Source organism: Microcebus murinus, unplaced genomic scaffold, assembly GCF_040939455.1.
Source record: "Microcebus murinus isolate Inina unplaced genomic scaffold, M.murinus_Inina_mat1.0 scaf003_hap2_Mmur4.0, whole genome shotgun sequence".
Lineage (NCBI taxonomy): Eukaryota > Metazoa > Chordata > Mammalia > Primates > Cheirogaleidae > Microcebus > Microcebus murinus.
In genome coordinates, this window is record NW_027438949.1 from 342,549 (window position 1) to 368,669 (window position 26,121).

The following is a 26,121-nucleotide window of genomic DNA, read 5'->3' on the forward strand; positions in this document are numbered from 1 at the left end:
AGAGATCTCAGGCGAGGACAGTCAACAGGCACATGAGCTTTGCTGCCAGTTCTGGGGCACAGGCTTGCAGGCCCATGTGATTACTGTCACCTGACAACTCAGTGCTTGGGTCCTCACTGAGAGAGGGGAATAAGGGAACAGGTGAGGGCATTCAGCTATCACTCACCTCAGTTCTGGGGCCCTACACTGAGGCAGGGACATAGGGCCCAAGAAAACATTCAATGTGGGCTCTCACTGGGGCACAGACAAGAGAAGCAGTCTCTGTCACCTCATGCTGGGCGCCTACACTGGGACAGACACAAGGGCCCAAGTGACATCTATCAACTGATAGCCCAGATCATGCTGCCCATACTGAAAAAACGCATAAAAGCCCAGGTTGAAGCAATCAATGCCACCTCAAGCTGGGTTTCTGAACTTGGGCAGGGGCATGACAGCATGCATGAGGACAATCAACTGGCACCTTAGCTCTGTGTGTCTACATTTTTTTTTTTTATGAGACAGAGTCTCGCTTTGTTGCCCAGGCTAGAGTGAGTGCCATGGCGTCAGCCTAGCTCACAGCAACCTCAAACTCCTGGCTCAAGCAATCCTCCTGCCTCAGCCTCCCAAGTAGCTGGGACTACAGGCATTCGCCACCATGCCCGGCTAATTTTTTATATATATATATATATTAGTTGGCCAATTAATTTCTTTCTATTTATAGTAGACACGGGGTCTCGCTCTTGCTCAGGCTGGTTTCGAACTCCTGACCTCGAGCAATCCGCCCGCCTCGGCCTCCCAGAGAGCTAGGATTACAGGCGTGAGCCACCGCGCCCGGCTGTGTGTCTACATTTTGACAGAGGCATGAGGGCCTGGTGAGAGAAGTCTCACCTCAGATCTGAGTGCCAAATTATAGCCAAGACATGAAACCCAGGTAAAAATACCCAAATGTCCCCTCAGCTCCGGGTAACTACACTGAGCTAGAGGCATGAGGGCCCAAGTGATGACATTCACTTATCACCTCAGCACTGTGTGGCCTACACTCATGTAGACATGAGGATGCAAGTGAAGGGAGAAAACTTCCACCTAAGCTCTGGGTTTCTACACTGGCACAAATGTATGAGGGCCCAGGTAGGGACAGTCAAGTTCAGTTCTGAGTCCTTATGCTTCCACAGAGACATTAAGGCCCATGTGAATATAATGAACTGCCACCTCTGCCCTAGGTGCCCACACTATGGCAGAGACAGGCAAGCCAAAGTCACAGCCATTTCACTTGCAGGTATATACCACCTCAGAGAGGTCAAAATATATCTTTACATGAAAACTTGTACACGCATGTTCATAACAGCATTATAACAGCCAAAAAGTGAAAACAACCCAAACTTTCATCAAACACAAGTGAATGGATAAACTGATTAGCAATAATAAACAACAAACTACTGGTCCATGCTACAACATGGGCGATCCTCATAAGCATCTTTTTTTTTCTATTTTTTTTTTTTTTTTTTTGGAGACAGAGTCTCACTTTATTGCCCAGGCTAGAGTGAGTGCTGTGGTGTCAGCCTAGCTCACAGCAACCTCAAACTCCTGGGCTCAAGCAATCCTGCTGCCTCAGCCTCCCGAGTAGCTGGGGCTACAGGCATGTGCCACCATACCCGGCTAATTTTTTTGTATATATATTTTTAGTTGGTCAATTAATTTCTATTTTTAGTAGAGACAGGGGTCTCACTCAGCCTGGTTTCGAACTCCTAACCTCGAGCAATCCGCCTGCCTCGGCCTCCCAGAGTGCTAGGATTACAGGTGTGAGCCACCACGCCTGGCCCTCATAAGCATCTTGCTCAGCGAGAGAGGCCAGACAGAAAAAGCCACATAGGCCAGAGCAATCAGGCAAGAGAAGTAAATAAAGGGCATCCAAATTGGAAAAGATGTCAAATTAGTCTCGTTCACAGAGGACATAACCTTATACTTAGAAAAACCTAAAGACTCCATCAAAAACCTGATAGAACTAATAAACCAATTCAGTAAAGTTGCAGGATACAAAATCAACATACAAACATCAGTAACATTTATATACACCAATAACAAACAATCTGAAAAACAAATCAAGAAAACGATCCTATTTACGATGGCTACAAAGAATATAAAATACCTAGGAATCAACCAAAGAAGTAAAAGATCTATACAAGGAAAACTATAAAACACTGATGAAAGAAATTGAAAAGAACACACAAAAAATGGAACTATTTCATGTTCATGGATTTGTAGAATTAATATTGTTTAAATGACAACACTACCCAAAGCAATTTATGGATTCAATGCAATCCTTATCAACATATCAATGATACCCTCACAGAAATAGAAAAAACAATCCTAAAATTTATATGGAACTACAAAAGACCCCCAATAGCAAAGTAACAGTATTCTTGTTACTTAAAATATTTATTTTATTTTATACCTATGTAAAGAGCTACCCTGTTTCCCCGAAGATAAGACAGAGTCTTACATTTATTTTTCCTCAAGAAGAAATCCTAGGGCTTATTTTCAGGGGATGTGTTATTTTCCCCTCAAAGCCTCAGCTTGCAGCACACACAGGATGGCCGGGACCTGACAAGGGGAGCCGACCTTGTTGGTGGGGCTGCCCACACCTTTCCGGTCACCTCTGGGATAGTAGCTGTCACGATGGGGCAGATGAGAAGGGCTGCTCGTCTTCTTTACCGCTCCACGACGAAATGCATTGGTTGTGCAGATATGCTGCATAGCCATGCCCATCACTAGGTCTTATTTTCAAGGCAGGGCTTATATTGCGCAAATGCTTAGAAATCCTGCTAGGGCTTATTTTATGGATAGGTCTTATTTTGGGGGAAACACAGTATCTTAAACTCCATTTGAACACAAACTTTTCATATATCACTCATGTACACACATAAAAAGGACACAGCCATGAAGCGAGCTGAAGCCAGCCGTCCCTGGGTCAGATTGGCAGAGACCCAAAGTCAGCAGAACAGGAGCCCATTGCTTGTTCCCACAATTAGCAGGACGTGGCTTGTTGACCAGCCAAAAAGAACTGTTTCTCCGGGCAAATGGCCAAGGACCTGCGATCTCGCAAGGTTGTCTGGTATCCTGCACGTGGTGCTAGACGTTGCAAGATGGCTAAGGACTTATGGTCTCCCACTCGAGCCAAGAGTGTTTGTTATCTGCAAACAGTATCAGGCATCAAAGGGCTATGTCTTGTGGGTCTGTGTGTCTACATCTGTGTGTCTAGCATCTCTGATACTTTGACCAGAGAAACAGGTGTTGTTGGCGGTGGGAAGTCACGTACCAAAAAGTGGCTGGGAAAGTAGCTGCCATGAGAAAATAGCTGTGGGATGCTTGCCCAATTAAACAGCATAAAAATAAAACAACTGGCACTTTATGATGCTGCAGTCTTCAACCATGTCTCATCTCTGTGTACTTTATTTTCTGGGACTGCAGCCAACTCTGTCTGCGTCTTATGTCTATGTCCTGCGTGTCATCCCTGTCCTGCAATTGGGTCATGACAAGCCCAGGCCTTGTGGCTCACCCCTGTAATCCTAGCACTTTGAGAGGCCAAGGCAGGAGGATTGCTTGAGCCCAGGAGTTCAAAACAAGCCTGGGCAACATAGTGAGACCTCAGCCTGTACAAAATTTTAAAATAGCCAGGTGTGGTGGTGTGTGCCTATAGTCCCAACTACTCAGGAGGCTGAGGCAGGAGGATCACTTGAATTCAGGAGTTTGAGGCTGCAGTGAACTGCGATGCCACCACTGCACTCTAGCCTAGGCAACAGAGCAAGACCCTGTCTCAAAAAAAAAAAAAAAAAAAAAAACCAGTCCCAGAGAAAATAAAGGGTTTACACAAGGCTGCCCCTTGAGGCACAGAAGACCTGGAACTGAATCCCAGGCTTCTGATCTGTCACTTGTGTGGTGCCCCTGGGGAAGGGGGGGTTGCCTCTGGACCCTCAGAGGGATTCATTAAACGAACCTTTCCTAAATGCCTGCTCTGAGCAAAATGTAAACACAGTCCTCTGCGAACTACCAGTTTGGCAGATGCCCTGTGGCCCCTGGCAGGCCACGGGTGTGAGTAGCCAGGGGCTTCTTCTACTGGGCCCTACTAAGGAGGGCATGGAGCCTAAGGTTTAGTACCACAAATACCTGAGAGGCCATCAAATTCTGTGACAAAACCCAAATACAAATCCCTGACTACAGGAGCAGGTTGCTGAAACAGATTATATTGATTGTGTTAGGAAGAAGTGAGGACTGAACTCTAATTTTTGCTAAAAACTCCTTCCTAAGGAGGCCAGCAGGGTTAGGCTGACAAACGGTAAATTCCCACAAAGCAGCTTTTGTTAACCAAACGAAGCAGTGGTTTACTTCCTGACTTGATTCTGGTATGGCATTAACATCACCTAAAAGATAAGAAGCCCCTGTCTTAACTCAAGCATCCTGGCAGATGCCTATCATAAATCTAAAATGTCTTAACTGAGCATCCTAGCAGGCACCTATTCTTAAATTTAAAGCATCTTAAAACATCCTAGCAGGCGCCTGTTGTAAATTTAAAATGTCCTCCTGTCTGGACCTCCCAGAGTGCCCACAACCTTATCTTAAAATAAGCATATCCTTTCTGGTCTTCTAGATAAAGCCTAACCCTCTCAGCCAATTGCCAGCCAAAGAATCTTTAAACCCACCTATAACCTGTAAGCCCCTGCTTCGAGATGTCCCACCTTTTTGGGCCAAACCAATGTATACCTCTCATGTATTGATTTGTGACCTTGCCTGTAACCTTTGTCTCTCTGAAAATGTATAAAACTGAACTGTAACCCAGCTACAGCGAGCCCACTTGCTCAAGGCTTCTTGAGAGTGGCTCCGGGTCATGGTCCTCAAATTTGGCTCAGAATAAACTTCTTTCAAATATTTCAGGACTTGGATTTTTTTCCGTCCACAATTTTGGCGTAGTCGGCAGGATCTCAGAGAAGACTCGGGACCCCCGAAGGAGTCGCCCGAACCCGGAGCTAAGGTACCAGCACGGGCCCATTGAAGCCCTTCCGACTTCGAGCCGCTCCTCCGGCGGGAACCGGTAAGTCCTCCTGAGATCCGGACCTCCCACTCTTGGTCGAAGGTCCCGGTTTATTCTGAGCTGTCTGTTCTCTTCCTAGGAATTGTTGTTTGGGATCCTAATTTGATGTGAAAGTGCACTCTAAAGGGCTTTCTCTGCTGCCTTTTTCCTCTCGAAGACCAATTTCGATTGGCTTGTCTGCATATTTGCATAAGGAACCCAACTGTCCTATTCGTAGATAAATGAGAGACTGAGTTTCTCAGCTCCGAAGATAAGGGGCAGCTTACTCCTCCCAGACCTAAGGCAGCCCTGGGTGACAGGGCCCTGAATGGGAGTTGCCTGGGGCGATTCCCCGAGGCGCGAGTAGCCCCACAGGGAACCCCCCAGCAAATTAATTAAAAAAAGGCTCGTCCAGGAAACGCGCATAAGAGCTGATCACTCGGCGTTTTGAGCCCTCTCGGAGGTACTAGACCCCCGAAGAGAGAAACTGGGACACGTAAGAGGGTGGGACCGACTCAGTGGTGAAACACTGAGGAGCCCCACCCACAAGCAGCACACTCTGATCCACTACACCAAACCCTAGACCACAGTTCGGTTCCTTCTTACAAAAAAAAAAAAAAAAAAAAAATGGGAAACAAATTATGTAAAAATGAGGAAAGGCAAGAAGAACGACCTCCTTCAGGCACCCCAGCTGGTTTTATGTTTGATAATTATGGCGCCTCTACTTGCAAGTATTTGTATAAATGGGAAGATCTTACTAAAGATGACCTAGGTCTGAGGTTTCCAAAATGGGGAACTTTTGATATTCCCAAATTGGTTTTCTTGCGCGCTAAACTAGAGAAACTAGGTTCTCGAATTAAGGAAAATGAATGGGAATCATACTATTGCTGGCACTTGGAATCGTCCAAAAGAGGGAATGATAAACTTGCCTCCCTCCAGGAAGTTAATAAGAAAATACTTGAGACTGTCTCAGAATTAAAGAAACTAGCAGAAGCCGCTTCTGAAATCAGGAACGCTCCAAAAACTGTCTCTCCTTCTGCTCCCCCTAACCCTCTGTTCTCTGAATTTCCTTATCCTGATGATTTCATTTTCCCCCCTCCTTCCCCTATTCCTTCGCCTCAAGCTGTAAAAGGATCGGGAATAGCTAGAGGAGAAGATAAAATAGTTGTTGCTCCCTTTAAGATAAAACCCACTGGGAGAGGGGACCCTAATATATTGTATACACCCTGGACCAAGACAGAGTTAAAGGCTCTGGTGTCTGGGTTCCCTGATCCAACTCAAGACCCCCTCGGGTTTGCCAGAGAATTCCAGTTAACACTTAAGACCTATGATCCAGGTTTCTCTGACCTGTATCAGCTAATTGAGTTACTAGTCCCCAAAAACAAAGCTGAAGAATGGTTCAGGGTAGCAGGTTGGAAACAACCTTTAGAAGATTTTGATAAAATAGATGCAAATGGAAGGGAAAGATGCAGGGAGCTCTGTGATCGCCTCTGTGAAAACTTACCACAGATTTTCCCTAAAGTTATAGATTGGGCAAAAGTGCAACAATGTAAAATACGCCCAAATGAAACCATACCTGACTTTTATACCAGGTTTGAAAAAACATTCAAACAATATTCAGGGATACCTCCTGAAAATTTTGAGCATGGTAAAAGTGACACTTTACTAAATTCTGGATTTATACAAGGCTTAGACGACGAATTAGTGACCCTGGTAAAGAGAAATAATGTGGCCTGGGCGTCCCTGCCCACTAGCAACCTGGTCATCCTAGCTGACCAGTTGTCACAGACAATAGTTAAGAAGCAAAAGGAAACGGCCTCCAAGATTATGAGTTTACAGCTAAAGCAACTTAGTAACCAAGTCAAAAGGTCGGAGGGGTTCCGTCCCCTGCAGAGATCGCAGCTGGCCACAGAGGAAGTGATTTGTTATTACTGCAAAAAGAAGGGGCACCTTAAAAAAGATTGTAAGAAACTTAAATGGGTGCTTGCACAAAAGGAGCAGAAGGCCTTAGAGGGAGGCACCAAAGGAACTTTAAAACCAGAATAGGGAGGCTCCGAGGGAATAGAGAGGGTTTTCCCCTTACTTCTAACAAACACTCTAGGGGAAATAGAAATATCCATAAATGGGGAAGACACCAGAGCCCTTGTGGACACTGGTGCCACGCTGTCAGTCCTCAACCCTACCTTAATTAAAAACCCTCTCCCTCGGAGTAAAGTAAAAATTCAAATGGTAGGGGTTTCAAACTCCCCAATTGTTGCCTTTAAATCTGATCCACTCCAATTTCAATTGGGAGAGCTTATAGGACAGCATGTTTTCCTTTTAGTAGATAGTGCTCCTATACACCTGCTGGGACGGGATTTCTTAGAGACCCATAATGCCCACATCTCATTTTCACAGAAGGGAGAGATGATTCTCAATTTGGGAGACACAGAAGACTTACAAAACCCTACATGCAGTATCATGCTTGCTAAGGTTAATGGAGATTTTGAACAGGGGGACGTAGAGCCTTTCTTATCCAAAATACCAGATTCTCTATGGGCAAACTCTTCCACGGATATTGGACGAATTAAGTCAGCAGTTCCCATAGAGATCACCATAGATGAGTCTAAACCCCTGCCAAACATTAAACAATACCCCCTTAGGCCTGAAGCCTTACTAGGAATCAAGCCAATCATTCAGGACTACTTAGATAAAGGACTCATAATACCCTGCACCAGCCCTTGTAACACACCAATCTTCCCAGTCAGAAAACCAAATGGGAAAGGCTGGCGGTTTGTTCAGGACCTAAGAGCCATAAATAAAATAGTGGTTCCGAGGCATCCTGTCGTCCCTAACCCCCACACCTTACTGTCCAATATTCCTATCACTGCCAGCCACTTCTCTGTCATTGACTTATGCAGTGCTTTCTTTAGCATACCTGTAGATCAGGATAGTCAATATCTTTTTGCCTTCACTTGGGAAAATCGCCAGTATACATGGACAGTCTTGCCCCAGGGTTACTCTGAAAGTCCTACATATTTTTCTCAAATATTAAAGGCAGATTTAGATGATATTGTATTCCAAAATGAATCTACTCTGATTCAGTATGTGGATGATTTGCTGTTGTGTTCACCCTCCCTGAGTGAATGCAGAGAAGACACTATATACCTGCTGCAACAGCTTGCCTTGAAGGGACACAAAGTGTCCAGAGATAAATTACAATTTTGTCTCCCCCAAGTTAAATACTTAGGGCACACAATTTCCCCAAAGGGACTTCTTATAAACCCAGAAAGAATCTCTGCCATCATGGCCTTTCCTTTGCCCAAAACAAAAAAACAATTAAGAGGGTTCTTAGGGCTAACAGGCTACTGCAGAAGTTGGATTCCAAACTACTCATTAATGGCCCAGCCCTTATACAAGAAACTAAAGCATCACCAACCAGACCCAATTTGCTGGGGGGAAAGTGAAAAGCAATATATAGAGGATTTAAAACAGGCTCTTACCCAGGCACCTGCTTTAGGACACCCAAACTATAGCCTTCCTTTTTTCTTTTTTGTACATGAAGTAGATGGAAATGCACTTGGAGTATTAACTCAAAAGCATGGCGACAGTCACAGGCCAGTTGGTTATTTCAGCCAACAGTTAGACCCAGTAGCAAAAGGACACCCCCCTTGTATGAGAGCCATATCAGCTGCAGCCATTTTATGTAAAAAAATTGAGGAATTTGTCCTGGGGTCCCCACTAATAATTTATGCCCCCCATTCTGTGGAATCTCTCCTAAACTCTCACCACACTCAACACTATTCTGTAAGTCGCCTTGCCTCCTATGAAGTGCTTTTGCTTTCTGCCCCTAACATCACTTTGAAGCGCTGCAATATTCTTAACCCTGCAACTCTTCTCCCTCTTCCAGGTGAGCAAGAGGAAAAACATGACTGCAGTCTACTAACTGATATCTTACTCTCTCCTAGATCAGATTTGCAGGAAACTCCTATCGAGAATGCTGAGTTAATTTGGTTTACAGATGGTTCTTATTTAAAGGACCATCAGGGACATTATCAGGCGGGATATGCTGTCACTTCCACAGTAGACATAATAGAAAGCGCCCAACTCAAAGGAGTAAAATCAGCCCAAATGGCTGAATTAATAGCATTAACTAGAGCTTGTATTTTGGCTGAAGGGAAGGTAGCTAATATATACACTGATAGCCGCTATGCCTTTGGAATAGCCCATGATTTTGGCATGCTATGGAAACAGAGAGGATTTCTTACCTCATCTGGACAACCTATAAGAAATGGGCACCAAGTCTCAGAGCTATTAGAAGCAATTCAAATGCCTAAACAACTGGCAATCATAAAAATTCCTGGGCATTCCAAAGATAACACTGAAGAAGCTAAGGGAAACAATCTAGCTGATGCTGCAGCAAAGAATGCTGCCCTAGGAAAGATGACCTGTCCTGTACGAGAATGCCCCTTCCGACCCACCGACACTCTTACTAACATTCTTTTACAGTACCAACAGGCATCAACCCCTGAAGAGAAACAAATCTGGCAGCAAAAGGGAGGTGTATTTGACCCAAATAGGGAGTTGTGGCTGGGTCCCAACAAAAAACCTATAGTTCCTTTAGGTGCACAATTTCCTCTCCTTCAATTCATTCATGAAATGACTCACTGGGCCCCTGAGAAAATGATATTATGGGGAAAACAATATTTCTGGAAACCATCCCCCACAATAGCCCAAAAGGTATATTTTCGTTGTACTATATGTCCAAAACATAACCCTGGCAAGCCTTTGCATGGCTCCCAAGGCCACTTTCCTTTGCCTGCAGGACCATTTGAAGTTTGGCAACTGGATTTTATCCAGATGCCACCATACCAGAATTACAAATATGTATTGGTCCTGGTTTGCATGTTCTCCCATTGGGTAGAAGCATTTCCTTGTCGGAGGGCTACTGCCTTAACAGTAGGCAAAATACTGCTGGAAAGAATCATTCCAGTTTGGGGAATCCCTTCTGAGTTACACAGTGATCGTGGAACTCACTTTACTGGACAAATTATCCAATCCATCTGCAAAATTTGGCCCATAATACAACATTTCCATTGTGCCTATCATCCTCAGTCGTCTGGGTTGGTAGAACGAACAAATGGCACAATAAAAACTCAATTAGCTAAATTAACTGAGGCCTTTAACCTCCCCTGGCCAAAAGCCCTCCCACTGGTTTTACTTAACCTTAGATCCTCTCCCTTTGGGAAGCACTGTCTATCACCTTATGAAATAATAACAGGGAGACCTATGAGGCTGGACGAGGGCTTATATGAGCCAGCCTTACTTAAAGGAGAAATACTACATTATTGTCAGGGACTACTTAAAGCTCTAACAAATAATGCAAGGATGGTAACAGAGTCTTTCCACAGTGAGCTTACGGGAGCTGAAGACCCCAAGGATCATGGATTACAGCCAGGTGACTTTGTTTATTGGAAAAGGCACCAACTAAAAGACTCCTTACAACCTCGCTGGAAAGGACCTTACCAGGTACTCTTAACTAACTCTTGTGCTGCAAAATTAAAGGGAGTCGCCTCTTGGATTCATGTCTCACATCTAAAACGAGTGCCTGACCACGCTCCCGACCACACCTGGACTTCTAAATTAATCTCTGACACCCGCCTACGACTTCAGAAAACATCTGAGTCTCAACCAGCCTCCAAAGCAACGTCCAAAGCAACAACTGAAGCGGACAGCCTTCCCAAGACATTGGACCAGGCCAGTCCTCATGAACCCTAAAATAACTCTCATTCTTACTTTACTTGCTATAGAATATATTGCTGCAAACCCTGAATGCCTTAACCAAGACCCTCAAGAGGTTGTTTGGGATTTGTGGAATCTCCCTTGGTATAACTTTCTAAATGGATATGGTTATGAATTTCCTTGTTAAGATTAGAAAAATATTTCACCTGATCATCCTCCTTCCCATAATTTCCCCTATCTGCCTACCCCACACTCCTGTTCTCTTTAAACCTAAAGATTTTTCCTGGCTTCCTGCAAACCTCACTACCTTCCCTGCCGGTAGAAATCATATCATTTGGTATGACATAGATCAGGATGAAATGAAGGCCACTGAATGGAACAGTTCCACTGTAAATCTCCCTAGAGGGGCCCCCTTCGCAGGGTACCTCTATTATAAAGCCTTAACCAAGTATAATGCCCTGCAGGAATATTTACCGAATAATGCCTCAGGACGATTATTGAGGGGATCTAATCAGGTAGAATACTGCGTCACAATAGACATTGGTGATGACAAACTCAGACAACTGCCTGGGTATGATGGGAGAAACCTAGCAGCTTCCTGTGTAAACTGTCGCAGCATAAGCTGCCCAGACAACCACCAGCCCTGTGCTTGTGGCTGGATGCCCTTGTCCAGCACCAATCACACTGACACTGCTCATAAAGAACTATTTATGGGAGTCAGTTGGTGGACAGAAGTCCCTGACAGTACAAATTCCACTCTAAGACAGGGGCGCCTCTGGGAAGCCTTATGGCACACTCAGACAAAGGCATACTTAGGAGTAACCTCCACCCATCTGACAATTGTCTGGGATACCCAGCGGTTCTGGGTTGACTCCATTTATCCAAATTGCACTGAGGCCATTAGTATACAATGGCAACAGCATTCCTGGTGGATACACCAAAATTGGCCATCCAAAAGACTAAAACGCGATCTCACGGGAAAAATTGGAGCTGGGTTAGGTATATTGGGGCAAGCTGAATTCGCAGCTAATGAGGAGAGACATTCCCTAGAAAAGGATTCCCTCTCAAAAATAGGCCACATAGAAGGAATGCTGTTCCAAGAAGAAGGGAAGGGATGGGAAGCTGCCCTAAAAGATAATGCAGCTCTAATGAAGTGGATAGAAGAGACCAGACAAACCCTAAAGACATACGCCCAAACCCAGAGGTGGGAACGAGCATGTGCTCTGACCCAACAAGGACTCATGTCCATGTTATTACAAATGGAATCTGAAGTGGCTATAAAACAATGGCCTACAGTACTCAGTGCTGAGGCTCAATCTAGGCACCTATGGAAAATATATGGTTCCCCAAGTCTATGGAAATTCTTAGATGGTAGATGTGATCTTAAACATTGTATTTTAAAAATTCTAGCACCAAAGTTAAATGAGGCTCAACAATATCCTGTAGTTCAACTAGCTGGCATTGGAACTATTGTCAATAATACCAGAATACTCCCCATGGGAAGTCGATGGGCTATTTTAGCCGATGAAAACACCTGGCATCCCATTTCCCTCTCAGATTGTGAGAATAGAAAAGGAGAATGGCTATGCCCTCAAAACACTTGGAACCCTGATTTCTCCCAGATTTGGCCCCTAGTATCCACCCCCATAGAACATAACATCTGGTATATGGGAAAGGGCCGTTTTTGCTGGGAGGGAAAACAAAATGACATTATAGAATTATATGATTTCTTTTGTAACAAAACCTCCCTTTCCCTCCTAAATACTAGTATATGGTGTAACACAAAGGTGGTGGGAAAAATAAATTTGCTAACTGTAAACAAGTCCTATAATAATTTAGATATTGAAGATCAAATGTTTCTCGAATTCAATTTATACCCTCCTCAGGATGTTATACCTATGGAGACTAATTGGCCGGAGGAAAAATTAAATTTATTAGACTCCGAATTGGTATCAGTTTTGCAATCCTCAAATAAAATTTACCATAAAGTTCAATTGACTGTTGATAAAGAGGGTAAACATATTGTAAGTCTGATTAAAAAATATGATGATACATGCAGAGGATTTTTTGGCTGGTTAGGCTGCTTGCTACCTTCTGATTCTACCTATGGCTTTCTTGGGCACCTTCTGTTTAGTACTTTTATGACACTCATTGCGGTATTATTATTATATGTCTCTTGTAAATGCTATACCAGATACAGGAAAAGGAAGAAAAAAAATCAATCAAAGGCCCAGATCATGATAGCTCGCAGAATAGATCTGGTCCAAGACGTTTTTTTAGACTAAGCCCGAGGCCTGACTCTATCTGGCCCCTTCTAACAATTGACTACTAAATCAAGTAGAGTCAAGTCCCTCCCCTAAGATATAACACCGCCTATTCTACAGCACCGTGGGACCAGATAGACAACTCTAGGAATGAGCCTTCCTAGCGCCGGGGGACCTCATGCTGGTTGTTGGCCTACACATGCATTCCATGGAATGATGTTTGGCCAACAGGGGGAACTGAGGACTGAACTCTAATTTTTGCTAAAAACTCCTTCCTAAGGAGGCCAGCAGGGTTAGGCTGACAAACGGTAAATTCCCACAAAGCAGCTTTTGTTAACCAAACGAAGCAGTGGTTTACTTCCTGACTTGATTCTGGTATGGCATTAACATCACCTAAAAGATAAGAAGCCCCTGTCTTAACTCAAGCATCCTGGCAGATGCCTATCATAAATCTAAAATGTCTTAACTGAGCATCCTAGCAGGCGCCTATTCTTAAATTTAAAGCATCTTAAAACATCCTAGCAGGCGCCTGTTGTAAATTTAAAATGTCCTCCTGTCTGGACCTCCCAGAGTGCCCACAACCTTATCTTAAAATAAGCATATCCTTTCTGGTCTTCTAGATAAAGCCTAACCCTCTCAGCCAATTGCCAGCCAAAGAATCTTTAAACCCACCTATAACCTGTAAGCCCCTGCTTCGAGATGTCCCACCTTTTTGGGCCAAACCAATGTATACCTCTCATGTATTGATTTGTGACCTTGCCTGTAACCTTTGTCTCTCTGAAAATGTATAAAACTGAACTGTAACCCAGCTACAGCGAGCCCACTTGCTCAAGGCTTCTTGAGAGTGGCTCCGGGTCATGGTCCTCAAATTTGGCTCAGAATAAACTTCTTTCAAATATTTCAGGACTTGGATTTTTTTCCGTCCACAGAAGTGTGTATGAGTGTTGTGTATGCCAACAGAGAAACTACTAGATTCTAACCAGAGCTCTGTCATGTCTACCTCTATAAGCTTTCTATGTATTTTGGATTATTTCCTTGGTGGTGGGGTGGTTTCCTGGAAGTGGGATCATTGGATCCAAGGGCAGGAAGGTTTCTGTGGTTCTCATACCACCCAGCTGCTGCCCTCCAGACAGCTGGGCCAGCCGACAGGGGTGGCCCAGCCATCCTAGCATGGTATGTGGTCAGGGTGCGCTTGGGGCAATCTTCTGGGAGCCTTCATGTAAAAGGGAGAGGAGCTTGGCTTTGCTTTTAATGGGCAGAGAGGGCCATGGTAGAGTTGGGGGGGCAGCATGAGTGAAGGCATGGAGGGGAGAGAGCCAGACAGCCAGGCCAGCCAGGCGGAGTTGGGGTGACTGATGAAGGGCCGAGTGGAGGCCACCCCAGGTCCATGGTATAAGGACAGCTTTGCTGAAATAACAGGAAAATATCTAATCCCCTAATTTTCTAATAACAGCCAAAGATCAATCCTATGAGCTCTCTGCTCTCCCCGCTGGCAGGCAACCTGCCGGAACTCTGTTTTCACAAACACCTGAAAAGAGCTATAAGGAAATGTAACTCTTTCTCTTTACATTCCCCTACTCACAGCTTTTAGAATCTGTTTTACAGCCTAAAGAAGTTCCTGAGAAGCTCGTGGACAGAAAATAGGGGGGTAAACTCCAGGTCTTACCAAAAACCGAATCTCAGGGGCAAAATCACATCCCATGTGATAAGCTTGACTACTTTTCGGAGATAACCAAGTCCACATGACCAGAGAGAAAACGAGAAAGATGGACAACCTCATATCTTGCAGCTACCTGGTAATTACTCCACAACAATCACTTTTTCTCTTTGTCCCTATAAAAGCAGCAAGCCACTTGGCCTCACTGCTGGCATCCCCATTCTCTTTCTTTGGGATGGCATGCTATCTCCCTACTCTCTTCACTCCCCCCTTCTCCCTTTCTCTCTCTTATTCTTTCTGGCATTCTAAAGGGTAAAATAAACTTTTTTACTTTTGTATATTAATTTCTGTGTGAGAAATCTTTCTCCACCTGCGCCATGAGCACCTACTAGGCTTTCTACCCTAACACACCCTGTGGGCTGGACGTCTATAACGGCTTGGAGCCGTGGGGGAAGCCTGGCACAGCTGTTTCTAGAATTTCCGTTTTTCTCATTGTTAAGCAACTTGGGATGTCAGTTTGTTTTCAAGTGAAAATAGAGTTGTGTAGAACGCAAAAGTCACGTTACTTGCAGGGCTGAAGTCAAGAGGTCTCAAAATCAATTGTTTGTTGTGAAAGCCTCCACTCCTCCAGAAAGTGTTTATTTTCCTTTGCCCTTAGGGCGGAATGCAGACAAAGAAAACTGCAGGAGCACCTCTGGGGGGGGGAGGGTGTTGAACGATGAGGCGGGAGAAGCAGGCCAGAGCTTTCAAGTGTGTCCCAGTAGCGCTACCGACGCCCCTCCTGTTATGAGTCACCCGTGAGGCAGCAGGCACGCGCTTCTACACAGACAACAGACTGCAAGGCGCTTCTGTACTTCCCTGGGTTTTAAAAAGCACATATATCAACTTTGGAACAATTTCTCATCGTGCCTCCAGATCCATCTGCTTCTTCCCACGCCTCAGAAATCTGACCTTAGCGCCAGAGCGGAGATCCACCCCAACAAGGCTACAAAGGCGGAGATCTCCCACCCAAGAGACCCACCCAAGGGGCGGGCCATAAGTAGGACGAGGGGCGGGGCCAACCCTCCCAGTCATAGAGGCGAAGCGGATGCCTGTGGAGGCCTGCTCAGACCCCTCCCACTCGGCGGCTGGAGTGAATGCTAGAGGCGGGCCTGGAGGTGGGGCCTGCGCAGAGCCAGACGACTGGGCTGCGCGGCCCCAGCGGATGGCAGGGGTGGTGTCGGCCGGCTGTGGCCCCTCCCCGGGCCGCCATTCCCGGACCTTCCTGACCCCTCTGCGCAGCTCCCTTTCCTCCTCTCGCTGAGCGGAGCGGGGGCCACCGGCCCGACAGGGCACCTCCCTGACGGAGCCCACGTCTCCCCACAGCCAGGCAAGTCCCCGGCAGGCCCAGCCTTCGTCGCCGGCCCCCAAGACCAGAGAAACCGTCCGAGTCCCGGGCCTCCCACGAGAGGGGCCCAAGTCCGGGATAACCACTTCCATGTCACAGCCCTGGAAGCTCCTGTGAGCACGATCGTGAGCCGATAGGTTCCTCGGGCCCCTCCAGGCCAAGCAGGGTTTCTCGCGTTCACGAGGAGCCTAGACTGGCCAGATGGTTGGAAGAACAAATGGTAGTACCCATCGCCACCCCCCTCCCAGCAGGGGCCCAGCACAGGCTTCCGCCTGACTTCCACCCAAACCTGTTCTTCTGCTTTGTTCCCTCAGAGCGCAGGGTCCCCAAACAGTACACCTGCCAGCGGTCTCAGACCAACCCAGCGGGAGGAGTGGACATGAGGTTGGCAGGTGAGTGGCTTCCACAACAAGCAGGAAGGACTTGAAAAGGGAACCTGGCTGGAGGCTCAGATGTCCCGACATCTGTTTCTGGAGGGTCCCTGGTGGACCACTGGGTTTGATTTTGGAAATGGAGGACTCTGCACAAACATTCATTCTGTGACCTTGAGCAAATCCTTTCACCGCTGAGGACTTTAGCTCCACAAGCTATGACATGAGGATTAGTATAGTCAGTATCTCCCAACCCAGATAGCAGGCTGGCCGCTTTCTGGAAAATGAGTAGTGAGAGAGAGGGAGCGGGGAGTCAGTCGAGGTGGGGAGGCATGGTCTTAGAGGGGAACTGATAGAAGTGGCTGTGGGGTTGGATATGAACCGGATGACAGCCCTGGTGAGAGCTGGACAACTCAACTAAGATGAAGATCCTTGGGGAGAGAGAAACTGGGTGGGGTGGAGAGTAGAACTCAAGAATTAGAGTTCAGACCTGCTAAAGTAGCAGCTTTATGGAGCTGGCAGAGAAACTGGCTGGCATGAGTTCAAGAGAAGTCATAGCTGGCCAGGCACAGTGGCTCACACCTATACCCTAGCACTCCGGGAGGCCGAGGCAAGTGGATTGCTCAAGGTCAGGAGTTCGAAACCAGCTTGAGCAAGAGTGAGACCCATCTCTACTAAAAAATAGAAAGACGTTAATTGGCCAACTAAAAATATATAGAAAAAATTAGCCAGGCATGGTGGCGCATGCCTGTAGTCCCAGCTACTCGGGAGGCTGAGGCAGGAGGATTGCTTGAGCCCAGGAGTTGGAGGTTGCTGTGAGCTAGGCTAACGCCACGGCGCTCTAGCCCAGACAACAGAGTGAGACTCTGTCTCAAAAAAACAAAACAAAACAAAAAAACAAAAGAGGCCGGGCGCGGTGGCTCACGCCTGTAATCCTAGCTCTCTGTGAGGCCGAGGCAGGCGGATTGCTCGAGGTCAGGAGTTCGAAACCAGCCTGAGCAAGAGCGAGACCCCGTCTCTACTATAAATAGAAAGAAATTAATTGGCCAACTAATATATATATAGAAAAAATTAGCCAGGCATGGTGGCGCATGCCTGTAGTCCCAGCCACTTGGGAGGCTGAGGCAGAAGGATTGCTTGAGCCCAGGAGTTTGAGGTTGCTGTGAGCTAGGCTGATGCCACGGCACTCACTCTAGCCTGGGCAACAAAGTGAGACTCTGTCTCAAAAAAAAAAAAAAAAAAAAAAAAGAGAAGTCAAAGCTGGAACTAGAAAATAGGTGGTTAATTCAAGATCTGGGAGTAGTTGAGATCATCTAAAAGAATATGGGTGGAGAAGGCAGCCTGGGACAGAAGCCTGGGAGTGTCCAGCTTTTAAGGGGCGGTAGAGGAAGGCGCTCTAATCAAGGAGATAAGTATGCAGAGAGGTCAGGTCAGGAGAGTGTTGTATCAGTGGAGAAGTGTGTCTTCAAGACATGGGCAGACTGGGCGTGGTGGCTCATGCCTATAATCCTAGCACTCTGGGAGGCCAAGGCAGGTGGATTGTTTGAACTCAAGAGTTTGAGACCAGCCTGAGCAAGAGCGAGACCCCATCTCTACTAAAAAAAATAGAAATAAATTAGCTGGACTACTAAAAAATATATATAGAAAACATTAGCTGGGCATGATGGTGCATGCCTGTAGTTCCAGCTACTTGGAAGGCTGAGGCAGGAGGATTGCTTGAGCCCAGGAGTTTGAGGTTGCTGTGAGCTAGGCTGATGCCACGGCACTCTAGCCCAGGCAACAGAGTGAGACCCTGTCTCAAAAAAAAAAGTACATGGGCAGCCCACTGAGAGGTCGAGGAAGATGAAGGCTGACAGGTGACCAGGGGCAATGACACCATGAAGATCATTGGTGGCCTTGGCAACATGCCATTTTTGTGGGGTGGTGGAGGCAAGGACACATTGGAGCAGGTTGGGGAAAGAATGGGAGGTGAGATGTTGGAAATAGCAAGCATAGATGACTTTGGAAGGGTTTGACAGGGAAGAGGAAGGCTAGGGGAGTGAGGATGGGGATGTGGTTTTGAAGGAGAACTTTTTCTTTGATTTCTTAAGATGGGAGGTGATGAATATACAGGAGAAAGAGCAAGGTAGAGAGTGATACAGTTCATGGTAAGTTAAGGGACTGGTCTTCACAAGGAGTAGGGACCTTTTCTATCAGAAAAGGAGGAAAGGAGAGGCAGATGGGGGCACAAATATATTGGTAGTCTCAGAGACAGGAAGTTGAAGGGGTTTCTGGAGAAGACCTGGACCCCCTCTCGAGCAGGGAGTTCTGGAAGTCCCCTCTAAACCTGCCAGGGAGAGCCAAACCAGGCAGGCTTTGGCTTTGAACTCAGTTTCCTCCTTCTACTTGCCCGGGAGCTTGTGTCTCCTTCTCATGCCTGGTGGATGGCTACAGGTCCCCACCCTCCTATCCTCCAGTCACTTCTTCCCGAGTGGAAGGGGAGACTCAGTCATCACAGGCTATGGGTTCATTCCGAAGTTACCTGGCATCTGAGGTGGGCTTGCCCCATGTCTGTCCTGCCTCTAGGCCCCTTCCGCATTGTGGCCCTAGTCATCACTGTGGGTCTTACCTGGATCATAGTCAGCATCCTCCTGGGTGGGCCTGGCAGTGGCTTTCCTCGCATCCAGCAACTCTTCACCAGTGAGTGTGGGACCCTTCCTTGCCCTGCTATGGAGGTCACCACCAGGGTGGCCGCCTGGACCTGTGGCTGAGGCTTGAGGGGTGGGGGGTGGCTTGGGTTTTCTTTTGTCTCCCTGGCAGGCTACCTCTGGCTGTCCCCAGTCTGTCTCCTGGCATCAAGTGCAGCCTTCCCCCACCACCCAGTTTCTCCACCAGGGAAAGCCAATACTCAATAATTAGAATTCTGTGCCCGATCGAAGTCAGCAGGGTCAGAGTAAGGGCCAGGGAGGCTTCCACTGAACATTGGGAACAATGCCCTGGTTGCTTCCACAGGCTTTCTGCTAGGCTCTGAGCTGGGGAGGGGACTCTACACTTTGTCGACTGGTAATAGGTCACCTATATACTTCTTACAATTCCAATTCACCATTTTCCTGGAGTAGGGAGTTTTCCATCTGAACATCATTTAGACTTGAGCAGATAGTACACCAAGGTCAGCCTGTCTTAGCCCCTGCCTGCTGAGCCTGATAGCTCCTCCACCTTGAGTTTGCAGTATAGGGCCAGGCTGCCCTGCTGCAGGCTCCAGGAGGCCTCCATGCTAACCGAAACAACTCTTTGTATCCACAGGCCCAGAGAGCTCAGTGACTGCAGGTAAGGCTCCTGTCACCTCCCTGCTACTCCCTTGTGCCCATCCCTCATACTGTCTTTGTGACAGCCCTAGTGCCCCCTAGTCGTCCATGGTTTCTATTCTCCATTAATTCCTCCCCAAACTAGCTATCATAGCCCACCAGGGTTGCCTGCATGCTGTGAACCTAGAAAACAAGTTACCTGCTGCCAGAATGCAATGAGGGTACAGGCATAGGATAGAAATTGAAAGGAAGAAAACAGGTCAGTAGTCTCAAGCAAGTCCAAAACCCAGCAGGGAAAATTCTATTAGGTTCAAGGCCTGAGAACACTCCTTTGTGACCTGATGCTCTGTCCTCTGGGCCTGCTGGGGTGACAGCATTTTCTGAAATGGGAAACAGTCCCACTCTCTGGGCCTGTGCCCTCTCTGGCCTCTGCACCCACGTCTCTGCCTTTGGAGTCACTCTTCCTTCCTTTCGTCCCATCTCTGTTCCTTTCAGTCCAGGTTGGCAGTGTTTCTGCTAGTGTAAAGTTCTCCCAAACCTTATTATTCTCTTGTGCAGTTCATGGGGGTCCATGCTATAAATAAGAGACTCTTCCAAGGATCCCTCTTGGATAGCCCAGTCTCTGTTCCAAACATCTGCCCAGAGGGTTGAGTGGATCCACAAGTCACAGGCTTCATCTCTTTAGCAAACGCCTAGCCAGCCACAGCCCTGGTGTTCTCTCCAGAGGCTGCCTTCTCATCTTTTGCAATATGAGATTAGGCTGAGGATTTTCTAAATCTTCACATTCTGGCTCCTTCATGCTTAACAGTTCCTCAATTTGTTGTTTTCTCTTCTATCGCATTTTACTGTAAACAGCAGGGAGAAATCAGGCCATGCCTTTAAAACTTTGCTTGGAAATGTCCTCAGCTAAATATCCAAGTTCAGTGCTTACAAGTCCTGCTTTCTACAAAACACTAGAACACAAGTTGGCCAGGTTCTTTGCCACTTTATAACAAGGATCACCTTTCCTCCAGTGTCTAGTAGCATCTTCCCCATTTCCCTCTGAGACCTAATTAACCAAAGGCACCTTTAACATGCATATTTCTAGCAGCCTTCTATTCATGATAATATATGTATTCTCTAAGATGACAGAAGCTTTCTCTATTTTTCTCCTTTCTGTTTTCTGAGCCCTCATCAGAATTGCCTTTAATGTCCCTATTTCTACCAACAGTCTCTTAAAGGCAATCTAGATTTTTCTAACATGCACCTCAAAAGTCTACAGCCTTGCTGTGGTTTGAATGTACCCTCTAAAACACATGTTGAAATTTAATTATCAATATAATGGTTTTAGGGGGTGGGGCCTTTAAGAGGTGATTAGGTCGTGAGGGGCCGGCGTCTTGAGTGGATTAATGCCTATGTCATGGGAGTGGGTTAGGTATCACAGAAGTTCAACCTTTTTCTCTTTGTCTTGTGTGCTTGCTTCTGCCTTTTGCCCTTCCACCATGGGGTGACCCTCACCAGATAACCGGCACCACGTGTTTGGACTTCCCAGCCTCCAGAAACACAAGCCAAATAAATCTCTTTTCTTTATAAATTACCCCATTGTGGCTTTCTGTTACAGCAGCAAAAAATGGACTGAGACAAGCCTTGCCTCATTACCCAGTTCCAAAGTCATTTCCACATATTTTAGGTATTTGTTACATAAGTACCCTACTTGCAGGTACTAAAATCTGTATCCATTTTCTGGGGCTGCTGTAACAAAGTACCACAAGCTGGGTGGCTTGAACAACAGGAATTTATTCTCTGGCAACTCTGGTAGCTGAAGTCTGAAATCAAGATGCCAGTAGGGCTACACTCTCTCTGAAAGCTTTAGAGAAGGTTCCTTTTTTGCCTCTCCCAGCTTCTGGTAGCCCTAGGCATACCTTGGCCTGTGGCTGCATCATTCTACTGTGTTTCCCCGAAAATAAGCCCTATCCATAAAATAAGCCCTAGCAGGATTTCTAAGCATTTGAGCAATATAAGCCCTATCCCAAAAATAAGACCTAGTGATGTGTATGGCTACACAGCGTATCTGCACAACCCATGCATTTCCTTGCGTAGTGGTAAAGAAGACAAGCAGCCCTTCTCATCTGCCTATGAGAGCTCTATTGCTCAACATGAGAGATTGGGGCCAACGGTTCTAAAGGAAATAGAGTCTCAAGAAATTTAGGATGGAATTCAGGGTTTAGAGAGTTATGATGATGTTCCAGAAGAAGACGACTTAACTATACTTGAATAAATGTAAATTGTTATACCATACTTTAAAAAAATAACACATCCCCTGAAAATAAGCCCTAGGGTGTCTTGAGGAAAAATAAATATAAGACCCTGTCTTATTTTCGGGGAAACACAGTAGTCTCTGCCTTCATTGTCACACAGCTGTCTTCCCTCTGCGTATCTGTCTTCTCTTCTCATAAGGACATCAGTCAGTTCCATTAAGGGCCCAACCTACTCCAGTATGATCTCATCTTAATTTATCTGAAAAGGCCCTATTTCCAAACAAGGTCATATTTTGAGGTACTGGGGTTAGGACTTCAACATATCTTTGGTGAGGAAACAGTTCAACCTGTAACAGAGGCCACCCCTCTCCCTGGCCCCCGTGGAAATCAGGAGACTGGCAGCACCTCATACTCTCCTTGTCTGGCACGCCTCCCTCACTGCAGTCTGGCTGCGTGCCTTGCCCGTGCAGTCCAGCCCCGGCCTGACTTTCTCCACCTCTTTGTTCCCTCATCCTCCTTTCCTTTCTCCCACCAGTAGCAGAAAAGCCTTCTCCCTGAGGTTCCTGTTACCTCACCAGCAGGACATAGTATCTAGAAGTGTCCCTAGCCTTGGCCTGAGCTGTGTTCCCCACACATGCTAGTTCCCTGCTCTGTGGTCACTTGTTCAACCCTATGGGCTGGTGCTGACCTCCTCCTGTCAGATCTCAGGTGACTCCAGGACCATGTCCATGGGTCACACCTGCTGTCCCTGTCCAGAGCCACGGGCCAGGAAGTACAAGTGCGGTCTACCCCAGCCGTGTCCTGAGGAGCACCTGGCCTTCCGCATGGTGAGCGGGGCTGCCAACGTCATTGGGCCTAAGATTTGCCTCGAGGACAAGATGTGAGCTCCCTGGGATGACTGGGGGTTAGGGAGGGACATGGGGGACTCTAGGCCAGGTCTGTGAGGGAGAGTAGAGAAGATATGCCCACACAAGATCTCATTCCCCTGCCAGGCTCATGAGCAGTGTCAAGGACAATGTGGGTCGTGGGCTGAACATCGCCCTGGTGAATGGTGAGTCCTCTATGCTGAGGGGTCAGAGAGGAGGGAGCTGTGCTATGACCAGCCACCCTCCTTCCCACGCCCACCCCAGGAGGCTTCTAGGTATATGTGCTCCTCTCCCCTCCCCTCCCCTCCCCTCCCTTCCCCTTCAGGAACTCCCAGGGAGGCCTGGGAAAGAGTCTGCAAGCTGAAGGCTCAACAGAGGAAGTGACTCAGTGAACAAAAGCATGATATCAGTAAAGAACTAGAAAGTTCTAGGAGGTTGGAGGGTGGTTCATGGGGAGTCCCTGGAAGGTCTCAAATGCCAGACGGAGGCTCTGTGGTTTTGGGTGGGATGTATGTGTCTGAAAACAAGGAGAATATGGGGGGATGTCTGAAAAGTTTCCAGAAGGGCTGTACCCAATTGCCACCCACCTGCTGTGTCCTGAGCCTGGCCTGGGGTGCTGAGGTGATAGGTAGTTGCCTTGGCAGCTCACCCAGCAGGGCCTCTCCCTCCCTTCTTCTTGATTCAGGGGTCAGCGGTGAGCTCATTGAGGCCCGGGCCTTTGACATGTGGGCCGGAGGTGAGTGGCAGCCACGATCTCTTGTTTTGCGACTGCGTGTCATTCCCCTGAAATGCTGCTCTGCGTCCATGTGCTCAGGACTTCTCAAAGAAGCCTGGGGGAGGGGCAAGATCACCATCTTTGTCTAGAGGCTGTGTATGGTCATGGGGATAGCCCTAGCTTCTCATACCAGTTTATCCCTGCACTTATGGTGACCCTTCGTGGGGCACGTCCCAGGCCCAATCCCTACATTAGTTTCCTCATTTGGAGAACACAGGTTGGTGGGAGAGGGGTGCTCAGTGGTGCGTGATACTTCATGTTCCATGGGACCTGCCCCCCTCAGATGTCAACGATCTGTTGAAGTTTATTCGGCCACTGCACGAAGGCACTCTGGTGTTTGTGGCATCCTACGACGACCCAGCCACCAAGTAAGTGCTTGCTGCGGCCGGCCTCAGCCTTGCCCTTCTACAGTGACAGCTCACTTGTTTCCTTTCTGTGCTGCAGGATGAATGAAGAGACCAGAAAGCTTTTCAGCGAGCTGGGCAGCAGGACTGCCAAGGAACTGGCCTTCCGGGACAGCTGGGTGTTTGTAGGGGCCAAGGGTGTGCAGAACAAGAGCCCCTTTGAGCAGGTATGGTGGAGAGCCTGGCACATCTGCCTGTCAGCCTGGGCAACCTGTCTGCCCCTTCTCCTCACATCCCACCAGATCCCTGCTCACACCACAGCCTTCCCTGAATTCTGCCCCACCTGTGTTTCATCATCCCCATCCAGAGTGGCCCTGGCCCCCTTGCCATCTGTGCAGGGAGGAGCAGTAACTTTGACCTTCCCTGTCCAGTATGTATTTCACCCTCGAGAGTCTTTAAACAGCGATGTTTTCATGTTGGTATGACTCAACAACCAAACACCTTCCTCCCAAACATCTTCAGGGAGCTCAGTCCTGGCCTGATCCTCTGGAAACCCCGTATCCCTGATTCGCACTGCACCTCCTTCTCCTGCCAGCCCTGGCTATCCTCTGGGGCCGTCAGGCCTTGTGCTAGGAGGGCTCCATCCTCACCTTTAGGAGGCTCCCAGCCTGGAGAAAGCCACAGTACTCCCAAGTCCTGATCTCCAGGACATGCAAATGGGCTGCTCCAGTGATTTCTGGAAGGGTCTGGCTACCAAAAGAGCAGCTCAAATCCCACCCCCTCAAAAAATGCCCCCTCTGGCCTTATTCTTGCCATATCTTCCAGCAGCTCCCTGCGTGTCAACTGAGGGTTGCAGACATACCCCCACACACACCCCTTCTTGGTGCATGCCAGGCCCATATAAGTGCAAAGAAGTTAATCTGCCACTCCACCTATAAGGGGACGGGCCAGTGCAGTTGTTGCTGTTTTTCCCTGGGACGTGCAAGGGGGTGAGTGCCCCAAGAGCACACACACAGTTGGTCAACATGGCATAAGGGGACTGAAAGCCTGGGCCCTGGCCCGCTTCTGTCCCCTGTCTCAGAGGACTGAGGCCATGACTTCCTGTTCCCCTGGCCCACAGCATGTGAAGAACAGTAAACACACCAACAAGTACGAAGGCTGGCCTGAAGCGCTGGAGATGGAAGGCTGCATCCCACGGAGGAGCACGGCCAGCTAGCATAGCTGGGTGCCAGGACCAGGCTGAGGGAGGCCCAGACCGAGGGACACGTCTGAACTGCCCAGCGGGTGGCAGGTGGCAGCACCAGCACAGGGCTGAGGCCCACACCCCATGCCTGGGCAGGAGCGCTCCCTTGCCCCAACACATCAGGGCTCCGAGGTGGTGACCAGAGTGTGGCCTCAAGGTGGTGGGGGCTGTAGGGGCCAGCCCTGTCGCACTGTCACATGAGCCCAGGTGCCCATCTCTTTCTTTTCTTAAAGCTGCTCCCCCTGGTCAGTCCCCACCCAGCCTTTTCCTCCTCTGACCCTCATGCCATCTCCTTCCCAATTCCCAAGTGCCCTAGCTAGAAGGGCCCTGGGTGCTTACCGCCTCTCTGTACAAGTCGGGTAGGAGCCACCTGGCAAGTTGGGGCATCTTCCAGAACCTCTCTTAGAGCCACTCACTGCACTGCAGGCTAAACCTATTTCCGGTTTGATTCCTTCTGGTGAGCCAGACCTGCTGGCCACTCTGTGAACCTGCCTGCCTCCTGCCTGACACTCAGCAGGAAGGAGCCCCTTTGGAGCAGGCTAGCCTGGGGTGGTGGAGTAGCCAGAGCCTGATCACAGTCCCTAACACAGTGTGTGGCGTCTCCTGCAGTTTGTCAGAGGGCCCACCTTCTAGATGACCTCTTAATAAATCGATAGCCCCCAATGGAATAAAGTGCATTCAGATGTTGTCATCAGTGGACAGTCAGGGGTGGTGGTATTCTCTGGGGTTGGTTGGGGCAAGCCCCGTAGGTTTAGCCAACCTGCCCCCATGGCCTTAGCAGACAGCCTTTGTCTCCAGGGCTCCTGCCCTGACAGGCTACGGCTGAGATGTAAGTCCAGTGGTAAGTAAGTAGAGCAGCTTCCCAGCTGGTACCACCCTAGCTTTGCCTGGGAGAGATGGTTCTGCAGTCTGGGGCCACAGGAAACTC

General features: G+C 47.8%; 1 protein-coding gene across 4 annotated transcripts; it reads left to right on the forward strand.

Moving 5' to 3' along the window:
• The first annotated feature begins 15,838 nt into the window (after positions 1–15,838).
• On the forward strand, positions 15,839–25,865 carry FAM3A (FAM3 metabolism regulating signaling molecule A). Of its 4 annotated transcripts, none has more exons than XM_012758192.2 (10): positions 15,846–16,055; positions 16,388–16,465; positions 19,010–19,123; positions 19,727–19,750; positions 22,722–22,845; positions 22,958–23,016; positions 23,517–23,567; positions 23,890–23,974; positions 24,051–24,177; positions 25,071–25,865. In XM_012758192.2, the coding sequence occupies exons 2-10, from the start codon at positions 16,453–16,455 to the stop codon at positions 25,164–25,166; spliced, it is 693 nt and encodes a 230-aa protein (XP_012613646.1). In that variant the 5' UTR covers positions 15,846–16,055; positions 16,388–16,452; the 3' UTR covers positions 25,167–25,865. The 4 variants fall into 4 exon arrangements, with proteins under 4 accessions (XP_075855839.1, XP_012613646.1, XP_012613645.1 ...); XM_012758191.3 differs by lacking the exon at positions 15,846–16,055 and adding an exon at positions 16,067–16,293; XM_075999724.1 differs by lacking the exon at positions 19,010–19,123 and having other exon boundaries at positions 15,839–16,055.
• The last annotated feature ends 256 nt before the right edge of the window (positions 25,866–26,121 follow it).